This window comes from Candoia aspera, chromosome 1 (genome assembly GCF_035149785.1).
Source record: "Candoia aspera isolate rCanAsp1 chromosome 1, rCanAsp1.hap2, whole genome shotgun sequence".
NCBI classification, from domain to species: Eukaryota; Metazoa; Chordata; class Lepidosauria; order Squamata; family Boidae; genus Candoia; species Candoia aspera.
Genome location: NC_086153.1, coordinates 212,434,775 through 212,457,706, shown reverse-complemented (window position 1 = coordinate 212,457,706; position 22,932 = coordinate 212,434,775). Strand labels below are relative to the sequence as shown.

Genomic DNA, 22,932 nt, shown 5'->3' with positions numbered 1-22,932 from the left:
ATCAATTAGTCCCTGGACTATACCAGTCCATGATGTTTACTTCTAAATTAATTTCTTAATTTTTCTAACAGGTCATGGTTTGCCAGAGAGGAAAAAAAATGTTCAGCGAACCCAAAAAAGTTAGCCAAATCTGTTATACATATGTTAACCAAGTCTCCCCTCTCTAATTTAATCCAATCACACATTACCTTCACTTATGTCTACTTCACTACCCTTTATTTGATGTAACAGTATCAAGAAAGAGAAATCTGTTTGCTACTTACCATCTGTTAACAATGCTCTGCTTGTAAGCACATTCCCCAACATAAATTTGATAACTGCTAGGATAGTACAAAGGATTCCACTTAAAATTGAAACACTGTATAGAAAGTCATCCTGAAAAAGAAAATAGAAATATTCTATGCCATTTTGCCACATAATCCAATTAATAAATTCAAAGTTGCCAAAAGATGGAATAGTTCTGGGCCAAAGCTAGCTAGAGATTGACAGATTGATTTTATAATATATATAAAATGCCCCATCCTGACAAACTCTGGGTAGGATACAAAGACAAAACAAAAATAGAAAAAAATTATAAACAATTATCAGTAAATACCATAGGGATCCTCAAACTAAATTTGTCTAATCTAAGGCCAAATGTATGCTAGAAAAACTGTTTTGACTTGTTTATAAAATCCCAGCAGAGTCAAAGCCATCACCACCCAGAGTCACTTGTTGAGATAGGCGGCTACACAAACTGAATGAATGAATGAACAAACAAATCTGTATCTCCAGGAGGGGGTATTCCATAAAGTGGGAGCCACTGCTAGAAGTCCTGTTACCTGGCTCATGCTCCATGTCCCTCCCAAGAAGGGGGACCTGCATCAGGTCCTCCCTTGACAATGGGTCCAGATGGGCAGTTCTGGTATTGCCCAATAGATCCTGGTGCTGCACCATACAGCATTTTGAAAGTAATAACAGCCCAGAACTGGGGCCAGAAGTATGTCCTCCCCAAAGAGGCATTGATAATGGTTGTACTGGGCATGGTAGGTGGCAAAAAGAATTATATTGTGAAATTGAAAAAGTGATGTTTCAGACACTGATTTTTGGAAATGCGTAATTTATCCTTCTGGAAAAGGCGGTATTTCCAGCTAATCAAATAATGAAGTATGTTCTTCTTTGGTATAGATTTCATTATATTTTACAATAATACAGAGGTATTATTAGGTGACTTCTTCATAACTTTTTGTCTTTGATGATGATATAGCATTATAAGGTAACTGTTGTAAACCAGTGACATTTGTTTAAGACATATCTTAGATTTTTAATATTGTAATTTGTTACATTTTGTTAGAGTCTTTAAAGGCTTTCTTTTTTTTCTTTCTTTTTAATCTGGTTTAGTTTTAATTTTGTGGTTGGAGTCTTTATTAATTGTTTTTAGTACTGTATGGCTCTTTTCTATGTATTAGCTTTCTATTTTGTTTATTTTTTGTAAACTTCTAAAAAAGAATAAAGTTTAATAATAATAATTACAATAATAATATAGAAATAAAAATAACTTTTCAGATAAACAAGTAGCATTAAGTAGCAGAACACCATAAATTTTAACAGCTGTCTGAAGGGGAATAGTCCAATCTTCCTGGAAGGTGAGATTCCCCAAACTTTTACCACTTTTCTAGGAGGTGGCACAGCCAAAAAGCTAGCTTGATCAAGACTGACCTCAGGCATGGGGGGAGATGTCTTTCAGATGTATATTCCAATAGAGTACATCTATGTGTCTCTGGAGGAAACAAGAACAGTGATCTTTGTCTTCCCCCCTCCCTCTCTATACAGAAATAATTCATATTCAGAGCCAGAAGCCACAGCAAAACAAATCTGAGGTCCTGGAAGCTGTAGAGAGCAGCAGATCCAAGCCTCTGTGAATGGGAAGAAAGGAATGGTTTCCCAGCACTTTCTGCCAGCCAGACAACGAGATTTCAGTTTGGGGCAGACTGGGATGGAGAGGGAAGTGTTTTGTGTCAAATCTCACATATCCAACAGATGTCTAAATTTACGCTTTCCTACTAATGCTGTCTACTAAAAAGGTACTCCGATTTTTCTGGTTATTGTTTTTTTAAAAAGATACTGCTACACAACCCCTTCAAATATTGTGATCAAAATATTATTACCACTTTGCAGCTTCATGAAGTGCAAACCAAGAACTGAATAAAGAAGAGGAGGAAAAGAGAATGCAAAAAGAAAGATAATTCAGGTTTCTGGCACAAATGTTGTCAAATAAACAAACACCAGGATCTGTTCAATGAACTATTATTAACACTTCTACATCAGAGCTGCTGACTACAACACCTGCTTGCTTTTTCCAACTATCTCTGCAAGAAATCACAGGTGTTTCTCACACACACCCCAAAATTAAATTGGTCCTCTCCATATTCCACTTTGGAAACAGAACAGACTGTGATTGAGTAGGAATAAGTTACCACAGTTCACGAAGTTCTGGAGAGTTTAAATGCACCTCTCGTCCAAGGATTTGATAACAGCCAAAGAGTCCAATGCAGACATGAGAACATAATGACAATAGGATAGACAATGATCTGTCCACCATCTCTGGCAAAGTACAAGAGCCCTAGGAGTGAATTATTACCTTTCCAAATTAATTCATCTTCCAAAAATGATGAGACATACTTTAATACAGTGGTAAATGAATAAAATAACCCTAGCCATCTGCTGCCATATCCCCCAGGACCTTTCCTCTCTGATGCCACATACCTTCTGCTTGATATTGCTTCTGAAAATCATTAAATAAGGGAACAAATCCATCAAGTCATATTGTTCATGGCTTCACTAGATTATTTTAATTAGAAGAGCAGAACTGAATTATAACCAGAGGATTAACATTTAAACACTACCATAATGAGAAAAATCATTTTTATTTAACATAAAATTATTAAAATTATATATACGTGTGCCTATATGTGTGTATTATGTATTTGTTTAAATACATGCACATAAATGTGCCTTTATCAGTCCTCCCATTCATCTGCATCAAAGCATCTGCTTTTAATATAATGCAGCATCAAATCAATATGTATGTGTGTATGTATGTTTTAATTACATTGTGACATCATTTTGTCATAAGTCATCGATAATCCCCATCCTTAGCATCTGCAGCAAATTTGTTATAAAATTAAAATGTGCCAAAACCCTGAAAACAAAATGTAATAGATCATTTAAGATAAAACTATAGAAGCCAGTGTTGCATTAAAAAATAAACAGTATATTTTAATTGTTTAATAAAAGATATATATTCTAAATTCTAAATTTCTCAATAGTTTAGGCTAAGGTTTCATGGACCATAAAAAGAACCATCTTAGCTATTACTTATAGAAATGTTTACTTCTCTGATCCTAGGGAGGAGAAGGAAGATTGATTGGGACCTCCCATCAATGACTTTGAGGGAAGATTCAGGATTCTGGGGCTAAACACCAAGGTTCCTGGAGCACCTGAAGATTCAGCTTCAAAACGCTACAAAGTTACAAGCAGGATTGCCTTGGAAGTTACATTAACGTAATAGTTAATTTCTAGCAGATAGAAAAGCCTACATTAAATTAAGTGTTGAAAGAACCGATTGTGTTTTTTTCTCAAATGTATAAACATTTACATTCTATTTAACAAAGGTTTTTTTTTTAATTGTAAACCTCAAAAAGGGCTGACTTAGCCTCTAACAATGGTTAGATTTTGCATTCATGGATATTTTATGGTTTGTTAAAGACTTGCTAAACCAAGAGATCCAAAAAGGAGCAAAAATGGAAAGATGAAGAAAAATGGTCTTGTAAGCAGATTTTACATTCTATTTTTTTCATAAACTCTCAAGGATGCTGGTTGTAAGGAAGACTCCAAATGGTAGGGATGTACAGTTTTGGTTTTCAGCACATGCCAGTTAAATAAGCAACTGGGATAAACAGAAAGAAATAAGTGGAGCAAGGCAAAAATTAAAGTTGGTTAATTGGTATCAGAATTAAATTATATAACAACAATGTTCATTTATCTGTTCTACAGTAAATTGTTTTGGTTTTCATTGAGGCTTTTTAGGTACAAAAGTAAAATAAAATTATTTTAGATAATTTTTACCACATTATTGTTCTTAAAACACATTCTCTGTTTTAAAAAATGGGAAGCAAAATGTATGTATGTTTATGTGCAGAGAGATATTGATAGAGAGAGAGAGACAGGCAAGGCCTGGTTGCAAGAACAAAGGCAATAGTGTAAATAATACTCCATTTTGCCTGGTTGTTAACTTTTATTTTGATTAGCAAATATTAAACATCAGTGGGAGGACTTGCTAGCATCAATAATTATTTTTTCCTCCAATAGACAGTATTTTGCAACCACGCTTAATTCTCACAAAGATGTCTCTGTGTTTGTGTTTAGTCTACTGTTACTTCCCTTTGGTATACAATGATGATGCTATTTTTGGCTACATCATCATCATTCCATTTAGGATTATATGATCAAGCTTTCTCCCATAGTACTTTAAATTTTATGAAAAATAAGTGATATCCTATCAAAAAGTAAAGGCAATAATTGTTTCCTAATCAGACAGACAGACAAAAAGACACATAGACATATACTGTTTTTTTACACTGTCAATTCTATGCACATTTGGACGAGGAAGAAAGATTATTTTTTATTCTGTATTATGCACTTACTGAGATGTATTATGAAATCTATTACTCTTACCATCCATTGTACCTTATTAGTAAATATATCTCAGTACATTCCTAGGTGTACTGAGATGTATTTTCCAGGGGGTTGCCATGGAAACTATATAATAAAGATCAAATAAGAGCAGCACTTGCGGCATCCCTTTGCTGATAGAAAAAATCCTAGTAACTGTTTCGAATAAATCACCATTGTGCCTAGATCAAGAATTACAGTTTCATTTGAAAGACTTGTTTACAAACAGCGGATGACCTGCATCATAAAATCACAGTTAGGTGGCAGTGAACCTACTGTTTCCAAACTGTTTAGTGCTCATAGACAAATGGAAGTGCTGGTTCCATGAACAGAGAAGAGACATCCCTTCACAATTTGCTGATATCCAGGCACATTTCTTTCAGCCTGTATTCAGTCTTGAATGTTTAGTTCTCAAACTTTGCATTGGGACACTTAAATGCTGTAAAGTGGTGAATACTGAAAATTTAATTATAAAAACCCCTAAAGTCTTCCGCAAGTGGGATCTACGTTGGAGTCCTAAGCAAGTCAATCAGTATTATAGTGATGCAAGTCCATGCTGTCTGAGAGCCAGTTTGGTGTAGTGGTTAAGGCACCTGGCTAGACACAGGGATACTGAGAGTTCTAGTCCTGCCTTAGGCACAAAGCCAGCTTGGGCCAGTCACTTTCTCTCAACCCTAGGAAGCAGGCAGCGGCAAACCACTTTTGAAATTTTGCCAAGAAAACTGCAGGGACATGTCCAGGCAGTCATGAGGAGTCAACACGGACTTGAAGGCACAAAACAAACAAAAGTCCATGCCAAGAAAACTGCAGGGTCTAGTCCAGGCAATTGCTAGAAGTCAAAAAACTGACTTGAAGGTGCACACACACACACACACAAATGATCACATGAAATCAATTTGTATAGCCTGTTACAGCATGAACAACAGATGTATGGTAGCATAAAAGAAGCGATAAATAGAAATGAGCATAACAACGATGAAAATAGAGTATTCTCACAATGATGTGATGTGAAGAGTAATTTCACAAGCTCTGACTGCACCAGTAATACCACTGAACAGCATGTGATAGCACAGTCACACTGGTTCAAAGCACTGTTTACAGCCAGCTGAAAACCTGAGGGCTAGAATCATTGACTTGGAAGAAGCTATTTAGACCGTTCAGTTTGATGCAGGAATCTCTTTATGATCTGTCCTAGAATCTCGGATATTGATGACACGCTGACTGGTCTGTACTTTCCTGAATCTCCCCTTTTCCTTTTTATGAAGATAGGCAACATTTCTCCTCCTCCAGATATTTGGCACTTCACCAGTTCTCCAGAATTTCTTAAATAACAGTACATAGCAGTAGCCATGTAATCCCAAGAAAATATATATCTGAGTTAAAGAGGCACCAAAAGGTGCTTCAGGGTAAGAATGGGTACTCTTAACTTGCCCTTCGGTTTAGCAAGTATTTTCCTAGAATCTTGTAATAACTATGCCATCTTAGGAGAAGCTACATCCCTAGTTTTTTCCACTGGACATTTCTGTTGTAGAGTCACTTTTCTTTGAACTGATAAATCCCCATCCTTCTTAATCAACTAAAATGTGACCACTCATTGCTTAATTCCTTTGGCTTTTTTTTTTTAAAGGACTGTTATTGAACTTGTTACAAATATATCCCAGGTTGTTTTCAGACAATCAAGTTAACATGCCACTAGTGCAGAATGTCACAACTACAGACTCCTGCCTACTTATCTTCATTTTTTTATTTTTAGCACTCCACGTCTCAAGCTCTCATGTTTGCTAAGTTTCTTTCTTTTCTTAGAGGGAAAATTGTTAGAGGCTTCCCTTTAATCACCCTCACAAAACTCCTGTTAGCTCTCCCCATTTTCCTGTTCAGTGAAGCAAACCATGCACTACATTTAAGGTAGCTTATTACATGTAGCTTTTCAGATGGCATCGGATTCCTAGTCGGACCTGCTCCAGCTAACATATGTAGAAGTCAGAGACTATGTGGGCTGCAGTCCAATAACATTTGAAGGACCACAAATTTGCTATGTAGTGAACAATTCTATTATTTATTGGGGTTGTCCTTACATCCATATCTGCATTCTCCATTCTACAGCAGATAGCAAGAATAAAGTAATCCCCATTGGTGCAAATGAAGGGGTTCCCTTTTCTTCTATTATAGTTCAGGGTTTTCCCATCTACCCACTCATTGTTTTTACTGGATATGATTTATCTGCCTCTTCTTCTTCAATTGTCCCTTCCTACTGCCTACAAGTGACCAGACGTTTAAACAAATTAAACCAGTTGAATATGTCCATCAGCTGCCTCTGGAGCTGATAAATGAGGTAGAACAATGGAAAAATATTTGTCACCATGAAAACAATTCCCATAAAAATATTCTCTTTTCATTCAAGCTATTCCACATTCAGCATACTCCAGGGATGCAAAAATATGTCCTACATATTTTGAAAGTCATCTTTCATAGAGGAGGTTAACTTGTGAAAGTACTCACACATTAGAATTAGAAGATTCCCCCTCCACACCCAAATCCTGTCCCATATTGTAATATCATTCAAAAAGAATTCAAGAGAGTGTTTGTATTTTATTTCTCTTCCATATATCTTTTTATATTTATTTAAAAGCACAGATAGTTTATCCTCATCAGTATGCTGATGATACCCAATTATACATCTCTACCCCATGCTGGACAAGTGATGCTGCTCAGGTGCTGGCTCGGTGCCTGGAGGCTGTAAGGGCCTGGATGGGGAGAAACCAGCTGCAACTCAACCCTGGCAAGATGGAGTGTTTGATGGGTTTTGACCACCCAGGGTCAGGAGAGTTGACATCTTTGACTCTGGATGGGGGAACACTCCCCCCCACAGATCTAGTGCACACTTTGGGGGTCCTCTTGGACTCACCACTCCTGCTGGAAGAGCAGATGGCAGCCATGGCCAGGGGGGACTTTGCACAAATCCATCTTGTGCGCCAATTGTGCCCACTCCTGGACTGGGATGCCTTACATCATCCATTCCTTAATCACCTCGCATTTGGATTACTGCAATGGGGCTGCCCTTGAAGACCATCCAGAAGCTGCAACTGGTCCAGAATGCAGCGGCATGTAGTTCTGGGAGCCCCAAGTTCACCCAAGTAACACCACTGCTGCGAGAGCTGCACTGGTTTCCAGTTGCTTTCTGGGTGTAATTCTAGGTGCTGGTTATCACCTTTGAAGCCCTACATGGCACAAGGCCAGGTTACTTGAGGGACCGACTCTCCCTGAGGATAACCGCCCATCGTATTAGGTTAGATAGGGTAGGTGCAATCCAGGCCCCCTCCCTTAAATGTTGTCATCTGATGGGATCTCGGAGGCGTGACTTCTCAGTGGCTGCCTCAGCCCTTTGGAACAGCTCCCACCTGAGACCCCAGGAAACCCCACCCTTTTAGCCTTTTGAAACACTGTGAAGACCTGGCTCTTTCCCCAAGCATTGGGCTAGGATAGGGGTTGAGCTGTGAGAAGGACTGGTCTGGCAACTGGGGGGAGGGTGCTTTTGTTTTTAACTATTTTTATGGTTGTTGTGAGCTGCCTAGAGTCATCATATGAGATGGGCAGCCAGATAAGCCCTGTAAGTAAGTAAGTAAGTAAGTAAGTAAGTAAGTAAGTAAGTAAATGCTATGCTATGCTATGCTATGCTATGCTATGCTATGCTATGCTATGCATAAATAATCACATTAGAATGCTTTTTACTGGATAAATGGGCTGTAGTAGCAGATGAAATACATATAACATTTGCTTTATTCCCTATGATAATGAAAGCAGGATTCAAGCATATTAAAACTGTATGTAATACACAGATGCTTAATGAAATGCAGATGTTGCCTGTATTGCAAAATTACTGATTTAGTCAAACCTAATTTTTTAATGCTGCACAACTGGGGCAAATTGAATGATTGCCAGGTTAACATTTACAGGAACTGTCCAAAATTTTTACTGCTTTTAGAGGTTTGGGATGGTGATCTAGATCTTCTAGTCATGTAGCTGAAGAAGCTTCAAAGAACTTTCACTGGCTGGAAGAAAAGTCTAGGACAGTGTCTCTCAACCTTGGCAACTTCAAGCTGTGTGGACTTCAACTCCCAGAATTTCCTGGCCAGCATGGAGAATTCTGGGAGAATTCTAAATTTATTTATTTTATTTATTATTCAAATTTTGTTACCACCCATTTCCCCCAAGAGGGACTGAGTTGAAGTCCACACAGTTTGAAGTTGCCAAGGTTGAGAAACACTGGTCTAGGAACTAGGAGAGCTCTTCCCCATTCCTTTCTTGACCCATTCTGGCATTATGTTAGAAAGAGGTAAGTCTAATGCCTCTAAAGGTAAAGGGTAAAGGTTTCCCTTGACATTAAGTCCAGTCGTGTCCGACTCTAGGGGGAAGAGTCTCAAAGCCGAAGAGCCGGCGTTTGTCCGTAGACACTTCCGTGGTCATGTGGCCAGCATGACTAAATGGAACGCTGTTACCTGCCCGCCGAAGCAGTACCTATTAATCTACTCACATTTGCATGTTTTCGAACAGCTGGGTTGGCAGGAGCTGGGACTAGCAACAGGAGCTCACCCCGTCACGCGGATTCGGACCGCCGACCTTCTGATCGGCAAGCCCAGCAGCTCAGTGGTTTAACCCGCAGCGCCACCACGTCCCTTCCTAATGCCTCTACAGCAGGGCAAATGCCAATGCACTCTATGACTGGGTTCCCTTGTCATCCTATGTTACGCTTGCTTAACTATGGATTGGGTGGCCTTAAAAATGTGAATTATAAATAAATTAAAAATGAATAAACCACAACACACTTAAATCATAGTTCCACTGTTATTCTGCTCTGCCCCAAGAGCTAAACATTGTGTTCTTACTGGAACATGAAGAGAAAATTTTCTATTAGAAAGTCTTGTGCCAAAGCCACATGATTGAACATGAGAGTCATGCTGTTAAAATTTCATACCAAGCTTTGTAAACTAATTCTACAAAGAAAGATGGTTAAGAAATCGATCAAACTAAGCTCCCTTGTGGCAATATTATATGGGATTTATTTGAGTTTCTTCTAGGCGTAATTCTTAGACAATACTGTATAAATAATCAATCCATATCTAAAAACCAGGAGACTGTGAGTTCTACGTCTCCTTTAAGCACGAAAGCCAGCTGGGCGACTTTAGGCCAGTCACTCTCTCTGAGCTCAGCCCACCTCACAGGGTTGTTGTTGTGGAAAAAATAGGATGCAGGAGTATTAGGTATGTTCACCACCTTGAGTTATATATAAAAAAGGCAGGATAAAAATCTAATAATAATAACAACAATAACAATAATAAATGCAATCTTGATTCTACAGAAAATAGGATTTTGGGGACTTTAAAATTTCACTTTAAACAGTTCCAAGCCTGTAGAAGCTCAGGGAAAACAATAATAGGTCTGCAAATGTGAGTAGATCAATAGGTACTGCTTCGGCGGGAAGGTAACAGCGTTCCGTGCCGTCATGCTGGCCACATGACCCGGAAAATGTCTACGGACAACCCCGGCTCTAAGGCTTAGAAACGGAGATGAGCACCGCCCCCTAGAGTTGGACACGACTGGACTTTACGTCAAGGGAAACCTTTACCTTTACTAACAAAATTTAGTTATAGAAAATAACCTCCAGATTACTCTAGAAGCTTATTCACAAGAGCACCACTTATCTCCTATTGTTGCAACAATTCTGAATAACCTTATACTGTTACATAGTTTCCTCAGCTGCAACATACAGAAGATAACTACTCAGGAAATCTGAACAAATTCCAGTTTATCCTTAAGATTTTCCTAGTCCTAACCACTCCTAGTCCAACTGTTAGCCATAGCAACTTTTCTGGAATTTCTGAGATCTAGAAGTGAATGGATTTGGTATGTTAATGCAAAATGTAATCAAAAAAGATAAAATTGACACCCACACTCTGTGACAGTTAAATATAAAACATACCCTTGTAACTTTTATAGAATTCCACAGAACTATTCAAAGCTATAAAAGAGCACGTGCAGCTGCATAACAAGCTTTCTTACTGAAACTCTGAAATTTAGTTTAAAAAAAAGAAGGTCTTACCACTTCTGGAAGCAACTTAGTTGCAAGATCATGGATGGCTTTGATCACTATACATAAAGAGGACAGAAGAAATATCACACCCAAGATGACACAGGCTCTGTAAAGAAAGAAATATTTTGGGGAACTTTTATGTCCTGCTGTTTGATGAAAACACAGGACTGAATAATCATCAGAATGTTTATACGGTAAACATTTTTAAATAATTAATACTGTAGGCATCAACATTTAAGAGCAGGACAAGAAAACAAAATCATTGTCAGGAATTGCAAAGTATTAAGCAATTGCTCGTATTTCAACTAGTGACATACCTATATTGGTCCTATAACACACAATTCAGGCCTTAGGAAGCAGTTTGACAATGTTAATGTGAATAAATCTGATAAGCAGCATTTGCCTTACACTGGGTTTTGTACTGATGCAAGGCACCACTGTTTTCAGTTGCTACATGAAGCTACATCCAGATGGCTAAACTGACTAAAATGTCTCACGATGGAAGCCAGAATTCATAACTAACAGATTTTATTAACTATTTCAAATAAATCCCCTATAAATATAACTTCTGGCAAAAAATATTTTAATATTTTGGCAAATTATTCTGATAAATGATACTGTACATTAATTTGTCTTATAACCAGCATGAAATAAAGAAGCAACATTTTTCATGCAACATTCAGAAACTTGTCACCTATTGCTGAGGCTGTTATAATTAGCACAGCAGTGCGCTACTATTTTTTAACCTATACACATCAGCCAATCTGCTGGTTTGGAAGAATATGCAAATACAGATCAGATGCATGAAAGAGACTGCAGAAAGGATTTTTTTATATATACAACAAGTTGATTAAGTTTAAGCAAAGATAAAAAGCTACAGAAACACAAAAAAACTACAAAGAAAAAAAAGAAAATACTAAAAAAGTATAGAAACACAAGACAATTTTTTTTTAAATTACAATGTGCCTTCCAACTTTTAACAGCAAGGATATACAACAATTTTCCATAATCAATTCCTTACTCTATATTAAACCAAAATCACCTTACTTCGATAAATCATTCCATTGGCACATTATAAAAATCACTAAATACAGTTGCTCCCTCCCCTTATATTAAACGATACACACACACACACAAACACACACACATACACACACACTCCTCCTAATCAACTTCCCCCCCCAAAGGTAACATTTATTTATTTCCTTCCTACTACTATTCTATACACTCCTGTCTACTATAATAAATATCAAACTAAAAAGCATATAAATTATCTGCCATTATACTTGATAATACAACAATTTTAATAATAATGGTGAAGGTGAAAGGTCCCCTGTGCAAGCACCAAGTCGTGTCTGACCCTTTGGGGACATGCCACTTTCGTGACGTTTTCTTGGCCAACTATAGTGGGGTGGTTTGCCATTGCCTTCCCCAGTCGTCACCTTCCCCAGCAAGCTGGGTACTCATTTTACCAACCTTGGAAGGATGGAAGGCTGAGTTGACTTGAGCTGGCTACCCGAGAATCCAGCTTCCGCTGGGATCAAACTCAGGTCGTAGGTAGAGTTTCGGTTGCAATAGTGCCACCTACCACTCTGTGTCACACGAGGCTCTAATCTTAATAATATTAAACCCCAAACCAAACATTTATTATTTTTTATTATACCTTAAAAATCTTAATCCAAATCATTAAAGATAAATGAAATCAGCCAAACCCTAAAAGCAATCCAAATAAATATTCTTAAACCCTTATCCCACTTCAAAATAAACCAGAGCATTTACATATCCCCATAATACGCACAGAGCTTTTTTCTTTAAGAGACCTCCCATACATAATAACTCCTTCTTTTCCACGGCGTTCCAACAAAGTCAATTCCGCTTATGGCTTGCAACTTGATCTCTCCCTTTAATTTCTTCAATTCGTCTATCCGATCTTCCTCCAGCATTTCAACAGAAGTCCTGATCTCACTCTTAGAAGAGACATTTCTGTCGCTGTTAAATTCCTCAATTTCATCTGCAACATCCCCAACCAGATGACACACTTTAGACCTCATATTTTCCACAATCTCCTTAATGCCTTGAATAAAAACTTGACAGGAATCAGAAAGAATCTGTTTAAAATCTTGGTGGAAGTCAGAAAAAGTCTGCTCAAACTCCTCCATGTCTCAAGCAGTAGATTATGGCGCCCCCTAGAAGCTTAACCAGCGAAAGTCGAAGATATGAAAGGATTCCGAAATGTGTTTACATAAGCAAAAGTGAGATATGCAGACAGTTCCCCAGGGAAAGTAGAAGCAGAAAACTGAAAGTCAAAAGAGCCAATTCAACATGTAGGAGAATGTTAGTATCTTCAAATTTAGTATAAAAATAATAACAGGGAGACAATTATTTACTCTTAATCTTCCTTAATATTTGGATGGAAAACGAACTCTAAAACTTAAAATATTTTTTTAAAAAAAATGATCCCCAAAATAACAATAAGCACCAAGAGAACCCTCCTCTCATTGCTGTAGAAAGCCTCTCTTAAGGTACACGTACTTAAAAGAAATATAAATTGAGTGATTTAGAAATGGGGTGGCCGGTCTTAGTGTCCCTTTAAGGCTACAGCGCAGCTTGGAAATGGTGACATCCCAGCCTCCCGGCTGCTCTTACCAGTCAAGGGCAAACACTGTTTGGAATCTTCTGGCTGCAAGCAGCTGTCCAGAGGACAGATGGGATGATTCCAGGTGTTTTCCTTATTCCGGAAAAACACTCCTGGGCTTCAGGAAAGACCTGCCCGAGCCTGAAAAACTGCCGCATTGTCAGTTCTGCCCACTGAGCCTGCAAGCACAGCTGTTCAGTCCACCACATCCCCACCGGAAGAAGAGAAAGGCTTTTCTTAAGAAATGGATACTTACTTATTTTTAATACAGCCTATTCAGAAATATTGAAAAATTGTTGTATGATGTAATCAACGGCATTACCAAGTTTGAACGGGCCATTTGTAAGAGATACTATGAGGGCTCACACATAGATCTTTCAGTGTCTCTTCCCTTTTCAATTCCCCAACCCCAGCTTATCAGAGAACGACACTGTTATTGTTATATTCCCCCCTTTTAAACTTTTGAACAGTATCAGGTACTAAGACAGGAAATCTGTTCATTTTTCTTAAGGATTCCCCAATAATTGTGGAAGCTGTCTTTATGCCAGGGTGCCAGATCTGTGTTTCAACAGCTAGATCCAGTTCACATGGCACAAAATACACATTCTAGTAATATCAAAGTGTTTCAACAGCTAGAACAAAATGAGAGAAAGCTCGTTCTGCAACCTACACACAACCAAATAGGACTATAGGGCCCATATTCTCATCAGTACCTGGTCAGTTGTATTCTTTTTCCTCTGATATATGTTGTTTTCTTTTACATTCCTTTTATATTTTTAATTGTAAGCTTCCCAGCATCACTGTGGAATCAGGTGGTCTTGAAACTGAAATAATAAATAAATAGGAGACCACAACCTCACTCAGCTACTTATATCCCACAGTAGAGATCATATACGTAGTCACTGGACAAAATTTATGTATCTAAGGGAATACATTAAAAGCGTATGTTCAGCATGTCTATCGTGTATCTAGGCTGTTACTGCACTATGCCTCCAAAGTCAACACTTCATCCAGCCAAATCGCCAAGTCTTACTGATAATCTCATCTCATCTGTACTGAAAGTATAAACTAAGCTTATATAACCCTCTCATCTCAAACAGCCGAGACATTCTTACTAATCTTGCACTGGATTAGAATAAGGAAGGCCTTTGTTCCACAAAAAGAAAAACAGTTTTTCTTATTTCCAACCCAAGTAAAATCCAGAGCATTTCTTTTCTTCTCAGCCAACCTCACTTATCCACTTATATGCAGTCCACCTTTTCCCCCACTTACTGGATGAGCTTGGTGTCCACAAGATGGGAATTGACAGTCAACTACCCCTTTCCTCAGCCATCACTAGTCTCTGCTAGTGCTCTGCTGTCCTAGACCACTGTTGTCTATCTCTAATGCCTTGCCACCAGTAGAGCAAACACTTTGGGCAAGTGCTATGGGAAGGAAAGGTAATGGGGGAATAAGACTGGAAATCTGTTTTAACCTGAACTAAAATCGACAGCACAGAAAAATGTCAGGATTAGAATTAGGTGCCATCAAGTCAGGTTCAACTCCCTAGTGACTTCATGGACAAATGCCTATCAACTCAATTTGTTTCCAGGAATAAAGGTGACAAAAGAGCCGATAGCTCTTCAAAGGCCATTCCAGGACACTTTTTTTTGTCCCATCCATCCACTTATCTTAAATGTTATATTCCCATTCCTCTACTTGCTCCAACTTACTGTACCATGTCTACTCTATTCTACTCCACCATCCCCTTAACATCGTATGTCTAAAGTACCTATGTCCATCAACTCAAGGGACCAGTAAGTTTTTGTTTGGTTAAAACTGACTGGTTCTTCATGAATTCCATGGTATGTTTATTGTTTCCAAACATAAAATTGAAAAAAAATCTTGTTCTTTCACCATGGTCTATTTCACAGTGATACAGTACATCACTACTAGAAAAACCATTGCTTTAACTATTCTGATCTTTGTTCTCAATGGAATTTCCTTATCTTTATGTTCTTGTCTAAGTTCATGATTATTTTCCTTCCTAGGATTAAACTTCTTTTAAACCTCCAGCATAATGTCCTTTTTTATTTTTTAAAAGAAAAGAAAGCTATTTACCACTTTCACTTACAAATTAATCCAGATTTTTCACTTTCTTTTATTACTTTCATAATGAACTTGTCTAAATGTTCTTTACTTTCATATAACAAGGAATTGTCTGCAAATTTCAAATCATAAATGTTTCAACCTCCAATTCCCTTCATCCTGCCATTCTTATAATATAGTTGCTATATAAATTCAAAAAATACAGGGATAATTTGCATAAAACCATAGGATAATAATTAAAAATAAATAAAAATAGCTAACTTGAAATGTAAAATCACTATATCATTAAAATCTAGTAGAAAACTAGATTTAATATTAATATTCTAAATATAAGAACTATAATAGTGTGGTATAAAATAAAATAGCATAAAAAGTTGAGATGGGCAGCTATAGAAATCAAATAAATAAATAAAAAAGGAATGGTAGTAACTTAAAAGGCTAAACATAATCAGTAATATGAAAATTTATGGGCATGGTCTTTTATCAATTTGATGGCTCTAATGGCTATGGTAAGTGAATGTATCAGTACGGTCATAGACCATATGTAATAAAATAAGCACCTAAACTACAGCATTTGCTGTTATCGACCATCTGAGGGTGGAGTTTACACATGTTATAACAGAATTGTGCTACATTTAGAGAAGTTATAGTGATCATCTAGTAAACAGTGTGTAAATAAAAATTATCAGAGTACTCAGCATCCAATTCAAGATTAACATCCCTGTAAAAGCTGCAATAAAGGAAAATGTGGGCCACAGTTTCTATAGCATCCACCTACAGAGTATGGAAGGACAGGCTGCCAGGGCAGTTTGCAAGCACCTCTGCTCCTTCCTTCCCCTCCCTTTTCAGCCCTTCCCCAGAATCATGATGGCAAAACCTGTTTTATTGGTAAAGCAGGATCGTGCTTCAAAACACAGTGGTAGATCTGGGGACAAGCTGCGCTCAAGGATGTCAGGGACACCATCTGAGAATGGCTCCTCTGTCTAGCCCTCAGCATTCCCTTTCAGTACCAGGTAATCAGATGGCCCAGGACTTCAGGTGCTGCTTCTGAACGCCAGATCAGTTTGCAATAAATCTGCTCTCATTCATGACCTTATCATGGATGAGGATGGCAGTCTGGCATGTATAACCAAGACCCGGTTCCCCTCTTGGAAATGGGCACACTCAGGTTCAGATCGTGTATAGCTGTAGCTCAGGCTTTAGCTTCAAATATCTTAATTGCAATTGGATATAAGTTGTGCACCTTGGGCAAAATACTAGTAGTATTATTAACCTGGACCACTGGGTCTCCAATTTCATTTTTCTCAAGATGGGGTTGTTGTTGTTCATCATAAAGATTTTGCAGAAGAATAATCAGGTGTTCTGGAATACCATTTTCATTAATATCATTCACATTTGGACACTCTGTATACAAACTTTGCTGTAGTCAGGGATGCAAAGTGCAAACCTCCAATTTTTCTAAAACCTGCCTAATTATTTGGTTGTATTCCACCTTACCTGCATGAGAAATTAGGTGTATCTTCTCCTTGGGTATATGGATATACACCAATATTTTCTAACTTATGTGTTTTCTCTCATACATCTATCTTCTCCTGGCCATACACTTCTAGCATGTAAGGCCTCTTTGATTTTCTAAGTTTAATCCATATATTTGCCACCAATAATTCATGAGCAGTTCTGCAACTGGTACCAAGATGTAAGCTAACCTGACCAGACTACAGTTCTCATCTTCCATTATAAAGTTTATCTGATTCTGAGGTTGTCTATCTGGTATGTCCTGTGCTATGTATTTATGTTGCTTGAAACAGGTGTTGCAGTAAACGAAGAATTCTCTTCACAAAACTTCATTAATATAATTGTATTTTACCCAATCCAAATCTTCCAATACTTCAAGATTCCTCCATTTCTCTAGTTTCTGCATTCCAAACACCCACTATAGTCTTCCTTTATGCTGCATTTAGCACTTCTTGCATTTTGCTATAGAATTTTTTGAGGATTACTGACACTCTATTCCTTTGTATGGACTCATACCCTGAATGGTAGATCATATAATCATGTTTAAAGTGACCATTCCTATGAGCCTAACTCATATTCCTAAGACATCCAATTTGGGACACTTCGTTTCCACTTTGAGGAAATTGCTTAGTTCCAGCTTCTCACATTCCATGATCAAGTTGAGTGTAACTTGTAAAGCCAAAAACTTCTCTTTCAATGCTATTTCCATCCGTTACCAGAATTCCTTGCAGCTGACCATATCATCACGTTCACATCTATTCATGGAAGTTCACTGCTTTTCCCACATCTCTTCCTTCATCTCATAACTGCAGCAAGAATTACAAAACTCAGTGGTTTATATTTAGCCTCAACTTGAGAGAGGAGGCACTAAAGCTAAACCCTTCACAAGTCCTAACAGGACAACTGGAAATTGGTCCTCATAATAGTGTATGTAACTCTTTCATACACTTTCTATGCTTTATATTTCCTTTTTAACCAATTCAACATATCATCATTTCACCGACTATTTCATTTCACTTCATTGCTATAGGAGCCCAATATTCTAGACAAAATCAAAACTCTAACTTGGAATAATAAGAAATTTGCTGACACTATGTTACTGGAAAGTCAAAAAAGGTGACTGCTATATTAGTATTCCCAATATGTGAATTCCCATTTGACATAGGGTGATGGAGACAGGCCTTGCATGATATGCATGATATTCTACAAACAATAATTTAACTGGCTATGAATGTACTGAGTTATCCTGAAATTTTATTTGTACCCTTATTTTTCTCTAAGTAGCATTTAGTTATTTCATCTATAAATGAGAAACAATTGTTTGCCCAAGGTCATCCATACCTAAGCAGCAATTTTAACACACCCTTCGAACATCACTACAGATCTACTAGTGTTTCATGCATATTTCATTAAATTAGTGAGAAATATCTGCTCCATCACATAGAAGTGCTATAGAAATTCAAGCTTTCTTTCTGCATAAAACTTTAGCCTGTATAAATTTCTAAATAATAATAGATGTTATTTGGAAGTTTATTTAAAAAGCCAACTAGGAGTTGGTAGGAGAGAAAACATAACAGTAGAACCTTAAAAATTATCCATCTGAGAAACTAACATTGCTTAATTAGAACTCCCAGCAGCTGAAGCCAACCCCAGAGAGCTGCAGAAGTTGCCATTCAAATGTATCTGAAGGGCCACATGATTTTACCAGCTAAAAACAGGTAATGTAATCAGCTTTTATATTTACTCCAGGAAAAAAAAAAATTACAAACTAGCAGATAAGGGAAACTATGATTTAGGTAGAACAGACATTTTCTGTGCACATACTCATTTTTAGTTCCAGATAGTAATATAAGAAAAGAAACGGTAGATATAAAGACGTATATTTTAAATTATATATAAATTAATCATATGCAAGATATTGACATGCCTGTTGTAAAAACGTTAACAATTTGTATTTTAGTAATAAATCAGAAAACATAGTTTGCTATCATACATGTTTCCCAGCTTTACTTTTATGACAAAAAATTCAATTTAGAAATTGAACAGAAGCAGTACTATCTTTCTGTATTATCTCTGTTTAGGCAATACATGCTACACTTGCAAATTGGTCATGATTCAGCTCACTTGGAAGCCCTCACATATAAATAAAGGCTTCCCGATGCAGACAATCATGCTGTACTCAGAAATTATTTCCTCAATGGTATCAACCAGCACAACTTAGAGGGTATGTATTTCTCACAGCTTCTTAACTGTTGACAACTACAAACGAAGACACCACTTGAACTGGAATATTTACTCAGGCATTTTAAAATAATGTGAATTTGACTGCCTATTGAGATTATCCAAGGGCATCCTCAATTACAATTTTTTTTTTTTTTATTAGAATTAGTGTTAAATTCTGTTTCCAATGTACAGGCTATTCATTATGAAATACTTCTCTTTAAGCTAATGGCTCCTGTCCATTCACGTTATTATGATTACTACAGAAATATATCCTTTTCATTTTCTTATAACTGCTCAAGACCAGAAAACATCACTATCAATTTTAGAAATAGAATTTTTCCCTATATTTGGGGTGCAAATTTTTAAAAATATTAATAGCTTTAATGAACCTCTTTGCCTTGGTTGTCTATGAAAAATCTGTTGAAAATCATATTTTAGTTACAGTATTAATCAACTTATTGCCAAATTTAGGCAGCATGAGCTTGATGGAATCAGGAAACCCAATATGCCCTCCTTGATTTATTTTTGTCTGAATGAACAGAAACCTAACATAGCAGCAAAAGCAAAACGATGTGTCTAATCCTCTAAGTCAGGGTTTCTCAGCCAGGGCTCCATGGAAACCTAGGGTTCCATGAGAGATCACTAGGGGTTCCCTGGGAGATCATGTTTATTTAAAAAATTATTTCAAATTTGGGCAACTTCACATTCAAGAGGTAAGTTTTATTCTTTATTTTTAGTTTAAGAACACTGATAATGCATATATACAGGCCTACACAAGAAACAAATATAATAATTTTGTACCTTCTGGCCTATATTTGAGCCTGAAGGTGCAGGGGTTCCCCGAGGCCTGAAAAATGTTTCAAGGGTTTCTCCAGGGTCAAAAAGTTATGAAAGGCTGCTCTAAGTAGTTCCATGATATCATAGCTGACCAAAAAAGGCATCTTGAAGTCATGATAAATAACCCAATTCAAATGTAAACCCCCGTGACAGTGGTGTAAAAAAAAAAGGCAAGAAAAATTGCAGCATAGTAATATCTTTATGTAGCTCTATAGTACAGCTGCAGTTGGTGGTGTCCTGTCTTAGCAGTTCTGACCATCACACTTCAAAAATATATTGTCAAAGGGAAACCAGTATATCTATATATAAGGTAGATGGAAGAATAGAGCTGACAGTTCTATTGAACTATTAGGTTTACTATCACCAACATTTGGTCAATAACATTAACTACTCTGCAATTCATGTAAGTGTATAAAGTATATAAAATACATAAATCTGTTTAATGAATAAATAATAAATATACAGCAATATTTTGTTACAAACCTTGTGCTTTATAAAATTATTCTTTAGCCTACTTAAAGAACTACACATTGCTGATATAGTTTTTGCAAAACAACACTGCCTAATCACCTCCTTCTAGCTTTTCAGCAAATAGAATGTAGTGACAACAATATGTCTAACTGGGAATATAATAAAGCCCTTGGTAATTACTACTCTTGATTCAATCTGTTCCAAAAGCAATAAAGGTGTGGCAACAGAATTAAGGATTAAGAAAAAACCAGTGATGCACACAAATACAATCTGTGCAAATGTTTTCACTTAAACTTGACAATATATAAAGACCATGTCACCTTCCTCCTCTTATGCACTGTATTTTTAGCAATATGTATTTTGCAAGGAATTGGAATCAATTTTAGCAGCAGTCTGCAAAGTTAATTAGAATATTCACTGAACTGTGATGACGCTATGCTGAAGAAAACAAGATTGTCAATATCAGTCATACAGTATAACTAGCTGGTGGGCTTGTTAGTTTGTGGTTATCTTTGAAAGAGCTGGCAGAAAATCAGATCTTGTTTTATTCATTTAATGTAAGACCTTTTTTAAAAAAGAAAAGAAAACCAGCTATTTAATTTTTATTACGAAGTAGCCGCTAAATTATGACAGAATCAATGGAGATGAATTAAAATATGTTTTTCCCATTCCAAATGACATCAATGGGACTTCAAAAAGCTTCATCCCTTTGCTTAGAGTATGCCTCTACATTTCTAAACTCATTGGGAAACAGTGACCATATTCTTTAGTTACAGTTGTGTACTCTTGACAGAAACCCTCCACCTATGCAGATAAATTCAGGTATGTAGCTAAGATCTGATCTGTATTGATATTTTAACTAAGTTTAAGATACATAGTGGTGTCTTATTGATTGCAGATTTTTTTAAATTTCCGATGGACTAATTAAGGGATAAGTTAGCTATAATTAAGAAGGTGGTAGGTTTCAGAACAGGGATAGTTAGCTCAACAAGGATCCACACTGTATTGAAGAATGAGATCAGATAGGTATTAAAGCTCAAAAAGATTGGTGATTTCCTTTACACATATATAAATAAGAAAGCAGAGGAAGCAGTCATACTGTATGCTTTTACAGAAGACAGCTGGAAGCTAGGAAGCACACTTGCCTAACATATGGACTAGCACATTTATTCTAATTATTCTAACTTGAGGAAAGAAAATGTCGACAGAAAAGAAACAGTGTTGGCAGAATATGAAGAAAGTTTGTGCTAAAAAAAAAACACCAGGAACTGGATGACTATATACCGTAGACTATTTAGAAAATAAATTGATAGATACAGGATAGAAATTAATAGGGGAAACAGCAGAAAAATAACTGCTAAGCAGAATTACCAGTTCCAGATTAGGTTGTCTCAGGACAACTGAAGTTTTTGTCCACACAGGCTAGCCTTTACATCTATAATTTAGAACCAATGTAGGCAAGACCAAATGCCTCATATCTTTGTGAGGTCCACATGGTCTTCTGGACACTGAATCTGCCTGAAATGAAGGGGAGACTAAACAGAGGCTAAATTCATTATTAGGGTAATTAGACATCCAAACTTATTCAACTAGCTTTAACTATGCAGGAATCAATAACACAACTAGTCCAACATTTTTCTACTCCAATTTACTCATCATGGGTTCCTTTGCCACTAAAACGAGTAACTAATCAGAAAGAGTAACTAATATATTTGCATTAATCTTCCTTGGCTCCAACATTCTCCATATATGTGCACCTCAACTGTAAAATTTCTCAGCCAGCATGGCCGTTGCTGAGAAACTAGGAAGTGGATATCTAGAGGGTGTCCAGGAGGGCAAGGATGATTTACATGCTGTATCTCAGGAACTTCATTAAACACTCAAGGACCAGAACATTTAGGAATACATCAAACATAGAGTCAGGTTGGGGATTCAGTGAGGAAAAAGTGACTTAAAAGCAATCACTATCAAAATGATTAAGGAAAGAAGTAGCATTTCTATTCCTGAAGAATGGAATTGGCTGATAGAATGAAGAGTTCAGAATGATACAAAGGTCAACAAGGAATAGAATGAACACATAATTTTTTACAGCCAGTTGATAATGCTGAAGGTTAGACAAAGCAAAAGGAATCATTCACTATGTTTGCAAAGTTATTTATAGGGCTCTTGAATCAAGTGACAAGAGCTTTGCTCTGGTACTGCAGAGCACTTCATTATATCTGTTTTTGAAATATAAGTGACAGCTTTCTATTCTAACATATAAAAACTGTTTTAATCGTTTTTAGATTAGATTCAGATTTTTAAAAGTGTTGTTCCTGAAGTACTACTTTTATATATTTAATATGTTTGTACTGATATACAG

At 36.9% G+C, this 22,932-nt stretch overlaps 1 protein-coding gene across 1 annotated transcript in view; it reads right to left on the bottom strand.

Annotated features, from left to right (window-relative positions):
* Nucleotides 1-22,932, bottom strand: part of TMEM163 (transmembrane protein 163) — a 74,168-nt gene that overhangs the window by 8,385 nt on the left and 42,851 nt on the right. Inside the window, exons 5-6 of the mRNA XM_063288717.1 lie at nt 10,811-10,907; nt 264-375 (exon numbers count right to left, since the gene is read on the bottom strand). Coding sequence (XP_063144787.1) covers nt 264-375; nt 10,811-10,907 — 209 coding nt within the window. The remainder of the gene's footprint in view (nt 1-263; nt 376-10,810; nt 10,908-22,932) is intronic.